This window comes from Ostrinia furnacalis, unplaced genomic scaffold (assembly GCF_004193835.3).
Source record: "Ostrinia furnacalis isolate ACB-3 unplaced genomic scaffold, ASM419383v2 OfSCF1166, whole genome shotgun sequence".
Lineage (NCBI taxonomy): Eukaryota > Metazoa > Arthropoda > Insecta > Lepidoptera > Crambidae > Ostrinia > Ostrinia furnacalis.
The window spans coordinates 524,686-540,301 of NW_021131405.1; the positions used below are offsets into that span (position 1 = coordinate 524,686).

General features: G+C 35.3%; 1 protein-coding gene across 1 annotated transcript in view; it reads right to left on the bottom strand.

Moving 5' to 3' along the window:
• Nucleotides 1-4,544: 4,544 nt before the first annotated feature.
• The window catches only part of LOC114351599 (zyxin-like), a 129,951-nt gene continuing 118,879 nt past the window's right edge, over nucleotides 4,545-15,616 (bottom strand). Inside the window, exons 5-6 of the mRNA XM_028302874.1 lie at nucleotides 5,803-6,025; nucleotides 4,545-4,559 (exon numbers count right to left, since the gene is read on the bottom strand). Of these exons, the coding sequence (XP_028158675.1) occupies nucleotides 4,545-4,559; nucleotides 5,803-6,025 (238 nt within the window). The remainder of the gene's footprint in view (nucleotides 4,560-5,802; nucleotides 6,026-15,616) is intronic.

Below are 15,616 nucleotides of genomic sequence, written 5' to 3' on the forward strand. Positions count from 1 at the left end.
AGATATCAAAAGAACTTCTGAGTAGTTGGTGGATCCTTTTAAATCTTCTTCAGGTGAGATTATAAATGTAGCTGGGGTTAAGTCTCAGTCTAAGTTAGATTGAAAGTTTCAGAAGAGTTGTATTATCTAATGAAAAAGTATTATTTAATTTAAGTTTCGTCATACGACAAGGCGTCTTTCTATACATAGCCAGAACGCAAGGGTGTGAAACTAATCGAGTATAGTTTGGATATGACTTTTTTTACTAAGCTCCTCCAAACTATACACGACCAGTACGCATACGCTGCGTACTGCTCGCGTATACTTTGTAGTGACTTAGGTCAATTATCTTCCTCCAAAATATACATCGCCAGTACGCATACGGACTAATCATGTATGTATTGTAATAAGTGCGTGATTACAATTTATACGCGAGTAGTTGCATGCTAGTCATTTTGACTTATTGACCTCTCTNGAATCGAAATATAAGACTTAATAAACTCTATTAAAAATTTAAATTATTTATTCAAGTTTGAATACCTCATTCTACCTTAAAATTAATAACTTAAATCAAGTCTTAATACGGTCACGGCTCAAGATTTTTTTGTCCATTTCAGCGTTCTTTTTACTCTTTTGACGTTGCGTTGACAGCTTTTACCTAAATTCGCGCGGAATATTTTTGTGAAATGGCTCTTAAAAACATTCAGGATTCGGTCCCTGGCTATCGGAAAGCACAATGGGCAATGACACTACACTTATAGTAAGTTTCAGATTTGGTAGGCATAATATACTTTTACCTACGCTGTACGGTTTTACAACATACTTTTATTAAGCATTTCTAACACAACTTTTTATTAGCCTGTGCTAAAACATTTATGTTATTAGTTTTATCCCATATCTTAAGTATATTAATCTAGATTCTAGAACATTATTCCCTACAATATGCTAGGTGCATTTCATTGTCATTATAACTAAAGAAGTAAAGACCGTTATTTAATCCGAAGTATATTCGCTTTGCTGATGGAAAGCTCCTATCGGCGACAGCCAATATCATGTAGCACAATGGTAACCACACTATACGGATATTCTGGATATAAACACTGAATTGTAGTCTCGTCACTGTTTATTTAAACATAATCGAAATTCTGAACAATAGCCGTGTAACAATTCATTGAACAAAGCCTGTTTCCAATTAGGAATCAGATCTAAAACCTAAATTGGTAACTGAACTCCGACTGTTACAAACTTTGTCTACTTATTTAATAATTTAACATACATTTTAAATGTATATTCCGTACCTAAACAGGAGATACGCTCCTTGACATTAGGTAATTTGATTTTGTTGTTACATGTCTCATAAAAGCGACACACTTTGAAAATACAAAATTACAAGTATGCTCCAACGAAATGTTACCCAAACATTAAGAAAAAGAAACGAATAAAAATGATCCTGCGCGAGATCAAAGGGATATGAATTATTCTTATAAGGATTTGTGTACAAAATGTTGTTCCGATTGAGAGAATCGGATGAAACAATTTCTTTTAAAATAATCGCCTGAGGGATAAATATGAAGATGTTGTTGAAATAAATCGTGTTCTCATAAAATAATAAAGAGAAAGAAAGAAGGCATCTTCAATATTCAATCGTTCATTGCTTTGCTATCACATTTGGTCTTAAAAAGGCAGTTACTTATACAATGTGGACCCAGTTAGGGACCTCTACTAAACTCTACTAGAACGATCTAACTTTAATTAAATAAAATGTTATGAAAGGCCAATTTTAAACGATTGAGTTACTTCCGAATCTTTAATATTAACTTAGTTTTTGCATATAATTCGGGAACAGATGTGAATGCTCCGAGTTTTACTGCTCTTACGGATGCATTCCCTGTTGAATAATTTAGTAGCGTCGACATTTCGGTAGTATAGTTGGAGATAGCTCCGCATGGAAGAATGAATTTAACATCGTAAGTTCTCTGTTTGTTTTATTTTAATCTGCTCGGAATACGATACGAATTTCCATCAGTTTCCTTGTGGAAAATCCAGGATTTACTGTTTACCATGTTCAATAGTGGATTTACATAAACCAAGAGGATACGTCTGTGAAGCAGTCAAAAGTGTAGAAATAAACACGAAAGTTTTATTTTCAGTGGTCATGTTATAAAAGGCTTATGTTTTTTTGTTATTATCTATTCTATAAACAAGTATAAACATATCCTTTTCGCCTAAAGATAGAATAGGGGTTTTCTAAGATGCTATTGAGGAATCATACCTACTGTATTTTGACACGAGATTCAAAATGTATTTCCACTAGGAGTATTATTTTAATTAGTTTCAATGGATTCAATATGGAACTTATCAAAGTAATATAGAGGATGAATGTCACTAGTGTTATAGTGAAGTAAGTAGTTTTATAGCGCTATGTTTAAAATTTATCACATAAATATGAACGCTGCTTGTATATGGGACATGTCGGTGGTCGGTCGCAATATCTATTTCATATTTCACGAGAAAATTGCTTCATAGTAAAATCCATTAACATTATCAGAATAATATTTTACTGTTCCCAGAAACTGAATATGTATAATAAAGTGCTTACTCATTTATTCATTCAATCAATATAATGTGCGGAGGACATCTCTCTGTTGTTTAATAATATGAATTTATGAATTTTGACTTTTGTTGTGTTTATGTTTTCTACCTAATTAATATACCATACATGAAAGTCTCAAAGATAGTAAAGTAAGTCTTTTGAAATGGTAGGTAGTATACAGGGTGAAATTACAAGGTTAAGTGCCGGATTTTCAGTCGCTCCTAAAAATTTGGCAACACTGCAAAGTCACCCTGTCTAGTTTGGGGGCAAATATAATATTTTCTCTATTTATTTAAATGTAGGATAACTAAAGGTTCAAACATGGCGTCCCAGATAGCAGTTGACGATCATCTTTCTAATGGACACAAATGGGATGAACGAACTTTTATGCTAATCTAAATGGCTCTTAATATTGCTCTTTTGTCAATTACATTGCCTGCCATTCCCGTTTAATCTAGACTACTTCGCTAACCAGCCAAGTAAGACGACAGTTATATTCATTAGAATACATTTTGTTACAGTTAAATTTGAAATATTGAAGGCTTTGACGAATACATAAACACAGCCTAGGCGCGCAGACCACCGACTTTTAGTTAATTAATTGTCTATTAATTGTATCTATAGTAGGACAACTGGGCCATATTATGAGTACCGAAGCAAAACGCGAAATTGTACTTAATGTCTTTAATTAAACTTATTCAGGACTTTCATTTATTGAATTTAAATCAATCACAGGACAGAATCTATGACGGACTTAGAGTTTGCTTTGTGTATTTTCACCATAGCTTGTCATAATTTGCTCAGCACGCCTCTGCACACAGTCGAAATTAAAACCAAATTATGTGCCTATTAAGTATTTGTTTAAAGTAAATACTCCTTTCATTATAAATTGATCATTCTCGTGTTGAGCCGCGGGTAATTGGCTATTCACGTGACTTGCCATATCTCGGTAAGGGTCAGTTTTACGCGAGTTAAGGTTATACCTACTGCAGATAACTACAGTAGGTTTATTACAAAAAAAAAAACACGCATGAAGCTTGAGAACGAGTAAAAGGTTGGCTGGAATACTTCGTAACCTACAAAAAACCATTAGCTTACGGTAAACAGCATATATTATAACTAGGTAGTAAGCGAGATCCGCAGGAGAACCAAAGTGACTGACATAGCCCGCAGAATCGCTAAAATCAAGTGGCAGTGGGCGGGGCACATAGCTCGTAGAGCTGATGGCCGCTGGGGCAGGAAAGTTCTTGAGTGGCGACCACAAGCCGGAAGACGTAGCGTGGGCAGGCCTCCCACTAGGTAGACCGACAATCTGGTGAAGGTCGCGGTAGGTGCCTGGATGCGAGCGGCACAGGACCGGTCTTTGTGGAAAACCTTGGGGGAGGCCTTTGTTCAGCAGTGGACGTCTTTTCGGCTGAAACGAACGAAGTAGAGTTGCTTGATCCGAAGAGCTTTTGCACTGTGAAAGTTTTTCTACACGGACCTATTGCCTAATGTGGTACACATTACTCCATAAATATTGGTGCACGAAGCTAGAATTCGACGACAACGCGACGGGAATAAATGACGAACGTGGTCCAAATATTACAAAAAAGATTTTAGCAACATTGAAATCAATTTAGGAACTTATATGTGGTCAACATAAAGGATTGTTTCAATAATCTTCTCAATTGAGGTTTCTGTGTATTTCTATTTTATGGTTAAACGAACTACATTAGCCAAAGTGGGTGAAAACGTTACTTTACAAACTTAAATTACTATATTAAAGCGAATGAGCTGCGTCATGTGAGGTAAGGATTAGTTTTCGCTTCAGTTTTGCCTAATTTAGGCAAATAATAGTTTTGGATTTTTTTAGAGGTAGGTAAGGTTTTTTTTAAGTCAAATAAGCTTTACAATAATTTTCTTATGACATTGAGTAAAAATAGCTTTAATCACATTTTTAATTATCAGTGTTGTGTTTATTGAAAACAGTTCATTTGTTTCTTTTCTGCAACAAAATAAATAGATTCACAACACCTACGCGTATGGAGGTTTGTTCAAGAAGGATAGTTAATAAAAATATTTTGTAAAGTAACTACGTCATTGCCTAAATTACGAGTACATGAATATATAATTTTTCTGACACATCATTATCTGTTAGCCCACGCCTGCGAGATTCATGTGTTCATTCAATAATTACCTTATAAATAAATACACAATCATTCACGTTTAATTTACCCAAAATATGGTTATAAATAGATTGTTGACTATTATGTCTTGACAATCGCGTGGTGATGGAATATTCCTTCCATAGTGTCTGCCTACATACACGTGGCGTGTCGAAGTTAATATAAACGACTAGACAATGAATCAAAACTTCTATTTTTACCTCAAACATTCCTAGAAACTTTAACAATTTGATGTCTTTGCCCAAAAAAGAAAAGAAAATTATAACTAAGACTGAGTTTCACCATCTTACTTTAACTTTGGCAAATGTCAAAGATCTGTCAAACTCCATTCAAATAGCACCGGTTATTGTTATTGTTACGGTTAAAATAAGGTGGTGAAACTCAGCCTAAGTAAAGTAAGTCTAATGCGGGTTGCAGACCAAGAACCAAGAGTTAGTTTAGGTTAGTTCGCATACCTGACGCAATCCTACTATAGGTAATAATCCTAATATTATAAATGCGAAAGTTTGGATGTCTGAATGTCTGGATGTTTGTTACTCTTTCACGCAAAAACTACTGAACGGATTTTGATGAAACTTTACAGTATTATTGTTTATTACCCAGAATAACATATAGGCTATAATTTATGACGATCTGTGACAAACTAAATTTCACGCGGGTGAAACCGCGGGCAAAAGCTATTTTCCATAGTTTTGTCAAAACTTCAAACTATAGGCCTACCTATTCTACTTATGGCAAACTGAGTTATAGTTATTCTCTCGCTCTCACTCATCCGCACATCTCCCCGCGTTCGCCCCGTTCGTACCAGAGCATCGATGTGACGTCACGGGTGCGCAGTTAACTTGAACGGGCTGTAGTCAGAGTAAATACAAATGAGTAGGTTATCTTCATAGAAACGGCGCAACTACCCGCTAGTCCACGCTAAATTTTGTCAGTGTGTGCGTGCGCGCCGTATACGTTGGCGCGCTCACATACGAACCGCGCTCGGTGCGTTTCTATGAAGATAACCTACTCATTTGTATTTACTCTGCTGTAGTAAAGCTCTCAGCAGCTCAAACTTACCTTAGTCAATTGGTCGTCGGCCTTAGCAAGGATCACTTCGCAGCCCTCTCGGTGTGCGAAGAGTTTTCGCGCCTGAACTTTCATGTGGAAGGTCTTCTCCACCAGTGGAGTAGCCACCAGCCTCTCAAGAGAGGCAGCCGCGTTGCTGTAGCCCACCACATCAGCTTCGACTTCTTGAAGAAGCGTCTCCCAGGTGTGAAAGAGGGACGATGGACAGGACGCTCTGTGGAAGAAAAAATACTCTTTGGAATTTTCGTTTATTTAACTCTTTTATCTGAAAAAGAAAACTAGAGGCTTCGATGTCAGACTGCCACGGATCGCTAAATTGATCAGTTGATGTTCAGTCATCAACAAGGATCAATTTATATCCTTGGCAGTTGTACCAATTGCCGCAGAATAAATATATATGTACCTACTTATTGGTGATGAATTCGCTCCTCACACAAGCTTGAGTTTAGCTAGAGGAGTTAGAGGGAAATGAGGGAATACACCTGTCATCTTTAAAGAAAGTCTCTTCAATGGCAGTGTATTCACCCAAGCTTAGAATTAAAGAATTCAAATCGATTTCATAATATTTTATACGTGAAAATTTCAAGAATTTCAGGTTCAAAGTTAAAACGGCAGTCACCAGAGCGACGTTCAATCCAATAACAAACAATCGCTTTAAGTGGCAGTGTTAGTTTGAAAAAATCCGTAGGCAAAAAGCATCGCAGCACCCCTGTATTTGGCAGACAATTCAATTTGTAGTGATCCCAATATACAGGCACACGTGACTGTAGGCAATAAAATTCACGCGAGATCAATTTTTGTATTTGAATGAGATAAGTCATTGGAGAGATTATGATGTTCATTTGTTTTTTTTTAATAATTTGTTAGAAATGTGATAAAATTGGATCAAAACATTTTACACACAAAATGTTAATACCGAATCTGGAAAATCTTAAAATATTATGAGTTGTTAGTAAACAAAACATATCATATTTGCCTATTCTATTTATAAGGTACTTATTGTGTTCTTTAATAAATTGGCAAAAATAAATATTAGTAAAACTCTCTTTGCCATAAATATGACATGTATTTACTCGTACACAATTATCAGTATTGGATTGTACACCCACAGGTCTGACATATTATATTCTAATAACCATAGGTACTATTTCACACTATTAAATCCTAATTAGTGTACGGCGTTTAGATCAATATGCTCATTATGGTAATAGCATTATGTAATACAATACCCTGCCGTGCTCTACAGTTTATGGCGGGGCTTGCATGTGCAGTTACACGTGATCCTTATAAATTACGATGAGGGCTGTTAATGTTACTGTAAATCGAAATAGCTCGACGTAAAATTGAGTCTTCCGGTGAATTGACCCACTTTTGGCTTGGTCCACGGGCCAAGTTTCTGGCTGGGTTGAATTTTTAAATAGTTTTTCTTTCAGGGACTGGGCTCACCACTAAGATTCTAGAATAGAGTTTTGTTGATTTGGTGTATAATATAATAATAAAACATTGAAGGTGGGCCCAATCACTGGAAGAAAATCTATTTAAAAATTCAATCAAGTGATTTGGCCTGTGGCCCAAGCTAAAAGTGAGCCAAGTCACTGGAAGACTCGTAAAGTTAACAACACAAAAATAACTTGTAGGTTTCATTGTATAAACAAAAGTACGAAAGTCAATATTGGGTAGAACAAAAGTGAACCCTAAATTGTTTGAATCATTTACACAGTGTAATTCAATCGCCAATTTCAATTGAAAGACGCCGAGAACTTGAAAACTCGAGAAAACTTTGAAAAATCACATCAATTGTAACACCGAAAACTTTTTCAGGTAGCCGAACTCAAATGATGTGGAAAATGGGAGGTGTCAAAAATGATAAAGAGTAGGTAGAAGTTAATCAATTCTTTGTAACTTTAATACCTACTGAGTTTGGGCTCCACTACAGTAAGTCGGTTATTTAGATGTATTGAACATGCTTTTACTTTAGAATCAAAAATAGCTGATTAATGGATTGGTTCAGTTCAGTCTACAACACATACAACTATGTTCTAGCGTTTAAATCAGTCAGTGCCTGCGGTAACTATGGGAGCGGCACGAAGAGGGCGTTTTTGAGACGTCAAAATAAATGTCAGTGAGACTTATGTATAAGCTTTAGATTTCTATGCTTTCTCACATCAATGTCACTCTTCTCGTGCCGTTCCCATTCCTCAGGCACTGACTGAAATAAGCGCTAGAACACATAAGGTGTCAAATTGTATTGCTTAATTTCTGTCGTGCATACATTTCCATTTACCATTGATACACAAGAAAGAAAAGACTTCAAACCATTGAAAGATATTTTGAGTTTTCCAAAATTTAGTTCACTTGTACAGAGTATTAGGTATAAAATCTAGTATTTCTTTTAAATTGCACGTTATAACGTTGAGACGACGTCGGTACGTGCTCACTGCGCGAAATAATCTATTTCGAATCGTCGAAGATCTCACAGCGATAGTAAGAGCACAATAGTGGTCTAAAATAAGTGCTTTGGAAATTTCACACCTATTAGATAACAGTATCTATCTGTATAGTTTTCTCAACTAAATAATATAGGGTGATAAGTATAAATTTTATGCAAAACAATATAACAGTCAACCTGTGAAATAAACCTTAGCATTATAATTTTTGGAGTCTATCTTATCATCGATTAGGGGACAACTATCATATGGTTATAATTTTTACCTCATAAAAAATTAAGTACGAGTTAAAAAAGTTCATAACGTTATAAAACATTTAAAAAAACCTATGAGAACGTTTTCGACTTCTACGCGGACGAAATTGCTTTCATTTCCAAAAAATCTTTAAGTTGGGTACTACATTAAAGTTTTAGTCAAAAAGTCTTTTACACCCTGTATGATATGCGAGACAGCTATTTCGTGAGTGATCCGATAAGTGCTCTTTTTCCTTTTTATGGAAACCCGAAACTGGATAAGAAAATTTTACGCTGGATTATTTCTATCTTAAGATTATAATTGTTGAGATATCAAACTCGTTTAGTAAGCTATTAGGCGAAGATATTATCTGAGTTTACCAAGATTAATATTTGAGTAAGGAGAAATAGAGATATTTTACTAAGAATAAATCACCGAGTACAGACGACAACACAGCAAGGAACTCACAGTAGAATTTTATCTTGTGGTAATACAGGTTATTTTCCAACAGAAATGTGTAGTTTGATGTACCGTGGACTGTAGGTAAAATATAGAAGAAATGCCAATTTGTTCGACAATAATTCCGCCAAATAGGTACAATCAAAGCTGCGACCATTCATTTGATCATTTAACCATTATTGGTAGGCATGTGTTCGATAAAATTTATTCTGCACTTCTCCGAGTAGGATTCCGCGTAATTTCTGTATAAATTCTTGAGTTAAATTCGTTTAGGTACATACCTATTTAAAAGTTGCGTCCTGAACATAATTATTGCGAATTATGAAATTCGAATATTCGTAGATTATGGTAGCATTACAAATAAACACGAACAGGTGCCTTTATTAATTTCATATTATTATTAGTTGAAAACAAAGGCATAATGTCCATTATCTGTGTGTATTTTTTCAAAGTAGTTTATTACGTGCTATGGTTTATTTTCTTTGCAATATTTGCACAGCCATCACATGCACCATCGGGCGGTAATGGATTTGCGCTGTGCATTTACCCGCTAATATCCGGATGAACGATGTAGACTGACACTAAATAAGGAGGTTAGTCCAAACACTAATTGACAGCGAGCTGATAGCACTTTAGGAAAATGGAAGAGGTCTGTTGATAGTTGCTAGTAAAAAATTCAAGTTAGCTTGTATACGTTTTGTTGTAGGTAAGAGCCAAAACATACGATGCGTTGCGGTAGCGGTGCGACGCCGGAGCGGTTTCGCTATGTCGTCTTACATAGAAATAACTATTTGCGGTGAGGCACCGCAACGCATCGTGTGCTTTGGCTCATAACATGTATTATTCAATTTTCAACTTAACGAAAAGTAAAGTAATAGCCACTGTGTGCTTACCATGACTTTACGTTAGGTGTGCTCGGTAGCGAGTACGTCAAAAAAAATATGATTTTATGTCTTGAAAGTAGCCGCTAGGGGCGCTGCACAATATGTCATACATTTAATGTCATTTTCTTACGCAGTCGCTAGCGAACACACCTAACGTAAACTCATGGTAAGCACACTGATAGAAATTATGTAATAAAAAGTAATCAATTTGACAAATATTTTGATGTTTGTTTCATCACTTCACTTAACAAAAGTTGCCTCATATCATTTGCAATTAGATGTTCTGTTTTCATACGCTAATAAATTATACACCACTTTATCGCCACGCAATAATGAAATGAAATATCAATAAAGTTGAAAGCTTTCACTACATCAGTCTAACCGCACTTCACACAAGAGGTTTACTTTACAGCGTATCAAAATATGTAATTATGTAGCGTTGTTTACGTTACTACGCTGTGATGTTTTGGAGTTGATAATGAATGGCTTTATTAATTAACTAAAACGCGCTAGCTTTAAGGTCATTGACTCAAGAGCTTTGTCTTAATGTGGCATAATAATATTAAGTCTTTCCAGCTGAGCTAGGATGCGCGCCATGATAAAATTTTATCGACGATTTTAGACGACAATAATGGGCTTAACGCGCAAACTTGATAAAATGCCTCTATACTTTATCGTGGCGCGCATCCTGGCTAGGATCCGGGCTAGGATGCGCGCCGTGATATACTCTTATGGCAAAATGTATGGGCAAAATCGATAAAATGGCGTGATAACCGATTATCGCGGCGCTCATCCTAGGACTACAGGTGCGGTTAATAAATAGGTATATCACCGTTAAAATTTCTTACAAGTGCAATTCCTCTATGCCTTTTAATAACAGTGTGACAAGTAAACACTTTCTTTCCAATGAATGTGGTAGACTACAATGTGGCACGACACAAATAAAAAAATCTACAAACATTCAGTGTTATCCGAAGCCTCTAGTTCATATCAAATAACGTATCCTGATATAACATTCCGACCACACTATCAGAAACACATAGACGTGACCCTAATCGTGCTAAATAAAATATTGCCATGCGATAACTTTTATCAATATCCGATACCCAATAAGTGGGTATAGTATACCAGCCTTTTGACATGGACGGTGAACTAAATGGGGAGATAGGATGTTCCCTGCAGAAATGGGGTCACAGATATGATATAAGCGATTTAGGGCATATAAGGCTGATGCGATGCGATACAACGCGATGAAATAAAATCAAAATCAAAATCAAAAATATTTATTCAGTTTAGACCACAAGTGGCACTTATGAATAATAGCTCGATATCTCCAAATCCTGCTGAATTGATATTTATTATCGAAAAATCTGCTGCTTTTCTTTTGTTTTGGTTTCGCCGATCCCTTTGCCTATGGATATTAATTCGCATCTCTCTGATCTTAGTGACATCCTTATGGTATACATATAGGGTAAACCGACAGTTATTGAACGCTGCCAGTTATTGGACAAAACAACCCTTGAATTTTCTTAACTATGAATATTCCTTAAAAAAACGCCCTTTTATCTCCATCAGTCGGAATCTCTCAGTTGTTGAAATAGAAATGCTATTTTTAATTCAGTAAATAACTGTCCAATAACTTTCTTAAGTGTCCAATGACTGGCAGTTTACTCTAGGTTGATGTGCTATCAACTCTACCTAAAGTTGTTTTATATTGTGCTGTGTACTATTACTAAATATACATATAATGAGTTTAAGCATAATAGTGCACAATATCAAACACAAAAAAATAAAATTAATTTGGAAAGAGAAACAGCACTGCTGAGCTAGAGAACAAATAGTTATACGAGTTTGAAAACTTTTCGCATTTGAATTTTGTTGTGTTGAAATGGTAAAGTTCACAATATTCATAATATGAAACAGGATATAAAGCGTTAAGCTGTATAGTGTGGAGCTTTCTGAAGTTTCAGTCCTTGTTTTAACGAAATTAAATAAATATGTGAGTAGTAAAAAAAGATAAATAATAATACGATGCCTTAAACTCGGTTTAAAGTCAGTAGGAAATGGGTAGCAATTAAAAATCTGTTTAAAGCGTCATTTTAATATTTTCCGCTCCTATGTCTTAGAATGATAAACATCTTGGCAAACGTCTCATACAGTATGTTAAAACTCTACCTATAATTGAATATTTTTAGCTCCATAATACAATACAGACAGAAAAATTATGGCAGTCGATGTACGGACGACAGCAAATCAAGCTAAACACAGTGGCGTCTTATCTCGTAGAAATACGGGCTACATTGCAACAAAAATGTATTATTATTAATTTTATTATTGTCCCATTCATTCAATTAAGCACACTCGAGCTCGAAAGCTCCGCAAATAGATATCGAATATCATCAGGTGAAAAAGCAGCTTTTGATAATAATTTTAACGAGAATATTGACGGTATAATGACGGCGTGGCCCTTTCAAAAGTTCGGGGATTTAATACGTTCGGATATTTATTTTGAGCTCCAATTAATAAGAGATTCGATAAGGTTTATTATGGGAAATAATCGCTGGCGTAAATCCAGTGTGCATTAAAAGCTTAAAGTAGTTTTTGGTGTTTTAAAGCTCGTCGGAAAATAGAGGCTGTCATAAGCTTATTAAAACTTTACTTATTCTCATTCATTCTTTATTCACATGTGAGCAGTAAAAATGTGTTAGAAGCTTCGATGAGCATGTAAAACGCTTTGGTCGAAGATTAGGTAAAAATAGCTATTTAAACTATATAGAAGAATGTGGTTTTTATTTAATGTAACTTGGGCCCAATATGAGGATTTTCTTACCATTTTGTGTACCTAATCTTGAACTTATAATTATCTTCTACTCTTTAAACTTCGCAGCAGCTATTGTTACAGGCGTTTTTATTGACGAGCTCACGACAAATAAAAGATGTTTTCCCAGTACAAAAAAAAATCATTTTCAAGGCATACATTTTACAAGGGCTTCCATGGCCTAAAAGCGAGCTGCTAAGTAAGGCGGCAACATGCCAGCTTGGCTGTTCATCTCGAAAGCTTGTGGTCAAATACCTGCCTTGATATGCATAAAAAAAAAAAAAAAAAGCAGCACTCACAACGATGCGAGTGACGTAGCAGATCGGCCGATAATACTCAGGCTGATAGACGTGCCCGAGTGTGCGTTAGACCCACATCCTTTGGGAAATATGCCAGTTTACACCGTCATAAACGTAGAACAGCACAAACGACCATTTATATTTAAATTACAACTAGAAGCCACGGTTACATTATCTTTATCTCTAGACCTTTAGTACGATTTGTAAGTAATATCACAGAATACCTACGTAATATTTTTTATACTCCATGCCAATAAAGGAATTTTGACTTTGACTTCGACTTTAGTAATTTATCAACTTCTTCGAGCACAAAAAAAATCTTTTACGTATTTTGTCCAAAGTTCGTCCCTAGATGGGCATTTAATAATTGCTTCAGAACACTTTAATTATTTCTATGTACTTACAAGTTTATAAAATTTCATAGGCGAGTATCTTTCTTTGTTTTGTTCCATGTTAAATATTAGGCAAGAGACAGTCTGTGACATTCGATGGAAGTGCTTACATTGTCCCATATTGAAAAGTCTGGAGAATGCAGGAATAAAGGATTTTGCGATGAATATTCGAGTCAATAAAGCGCCCTTGACGTAGGATAAGAGCACATCAAGCTTCACACAGTCGCATTTTATCCCATTGAAATACGGGCTATTTTGCAATAAAATATTATAGTCTGATGTGCTGTTGAATACGTGCTCGAGTAGGTATGCGTTGCCTGGGCTAACACTAGGCTCAGGATAGGTCGGGTTATAGGGCGGTTCAAGTGCTCACGGGAATTGATTCCTAACCCGCTTTGACACACGGGACTACCTGTCACTGTGGATTCAATTCGTTTGGATTTCGGCAAATAAACGAAATCTGGGTCCGGTCTAGTTTTATTAAACTGCACTACGTAGTTTCTATGTAGTTTCTATCACCAGTGCCGATGGTTATTTCATTCAAGCTTTGTCAAGTATCTTTGATCAATTATTTTCAGAAAAGTGCACTAAAGTTATCGAATGTAGGAGAGTGTTAAGAGCGGACTGATTATTTTTTTCCAACCTTTTTATTTCGGGGATAAAAATGCTTTTCTAACCTGTCCTTACTTATGTAAAATTACAACAGTAAAACTTTATTAGAAATTCAGCATATTGTGCTAGCTATGTGGCGAGACATTTTCCATCATCCATGGTTGAGTCTTCTAAACTCGCTTAATGAAGTGTGAAAATATGATTCGCCAAGCAGTGAAATTTGCTCATATGTATTATTATATTAAGTTGAGTGAAGATTTATGTAAATTACTTTCGCTTCAATAATCTCAAAATCTTTTTGATGTTTTGCAAATTGTTTACGCCGTATATTTTTTCTTAAAAAATATTGAACGTGCTAGCATCTTTGAAACACTTTATTTCACACAAAAACCTTAAATAATAAGAAGATAATATAACTTTTGCGTGTATACTAATTGCTACTTTTCTCAAACTTTGTACTCGTATAGTCCAACGACTTTGAAACGTCAAATGGCAAAAATCAAAAACTAACAACCCAGTATTGATCGTAGCGCCTTCCTGTAAATGTCATAATTATTATGGTTGTCCATCGTGGCAATAATCGGAACTAATAATCCAGTAGGGTAATTCAAGTGCAATCTGTCATTTCAATCTATTCTATTTGTCATTTAGCTTGTTTAATCTGTGCTGAATAAAGTGCACAATATTTAAGCAGGATATGGTTGCACGCGGATTTTTAGAAAGTTAAATCTTTTGGCCAATAGAAAACGTCATAAAAGTTATTATATGAACTGGGATTGGTCAATGACTTTTGAAATTAAAATCCGATGGCCTGAAAAAATCGGTTTTCCAACAAACGTCAGTTACGCGCAAGGAGGTTTAACTATTTATCCATCGAAGTTAATAAGAGAGAAGACANCAGCCGTACTTTCAAGGAATAAAATCTTCATAGAATTTTTTGACGTATTAAGTAGCTAGCGAGCTCACCTAACATAAACTCATGGTAGCCACACTGAGCTTTTATCTCAAGAATAAAATTGTCATTTTGACAAAATATTTCCCATACGGAGATAGGCCAATTTTATTCTCCATTTAAAAGTTTCGATGCATTCAAAAATCATAAAATGACTATAAAAATAAGGTTCATAGTAACCAACGAAAAAACAGATCAGGTTCCTAAGTCAACGCGCATATATTTTTTGGGTTCCGAACCTCAAAAGGAAACAACTAACTTAACCCTTATAGGATTACTCTGTTATTCGTCCGTCTGTCTGTCAAGACCCTTTTTTTCATATGTATAGATAACAGAACTTAACATAAAAAATATGGTATCAATGTCGACTTTCAGTAGCAACAACAGGGTCAACAACAACAAAAGCATGAAATAAATTAATTTTCACTAAAAATTAAAACCAACTCCAAAACAAATTACCAAACCGTAGGCTGCCAGTGCTGCCACCGACTCCGAAAATATCAATCATGGTATAAATTTGACCTAGTAAATAAATAACGGAATATATTTTCTACTTTTACTTATCTAGTGCAGTTTGTTTTGGAGTCGATTTTTTTACACTAATAGATTCTATTTAGGTAGATAATAGCGTCCAAGCATGCCTTAATTCAATCGTATCGTCTGACTGAACGTACTCTATGAACAACTCTGACATAAAATATATTGTCA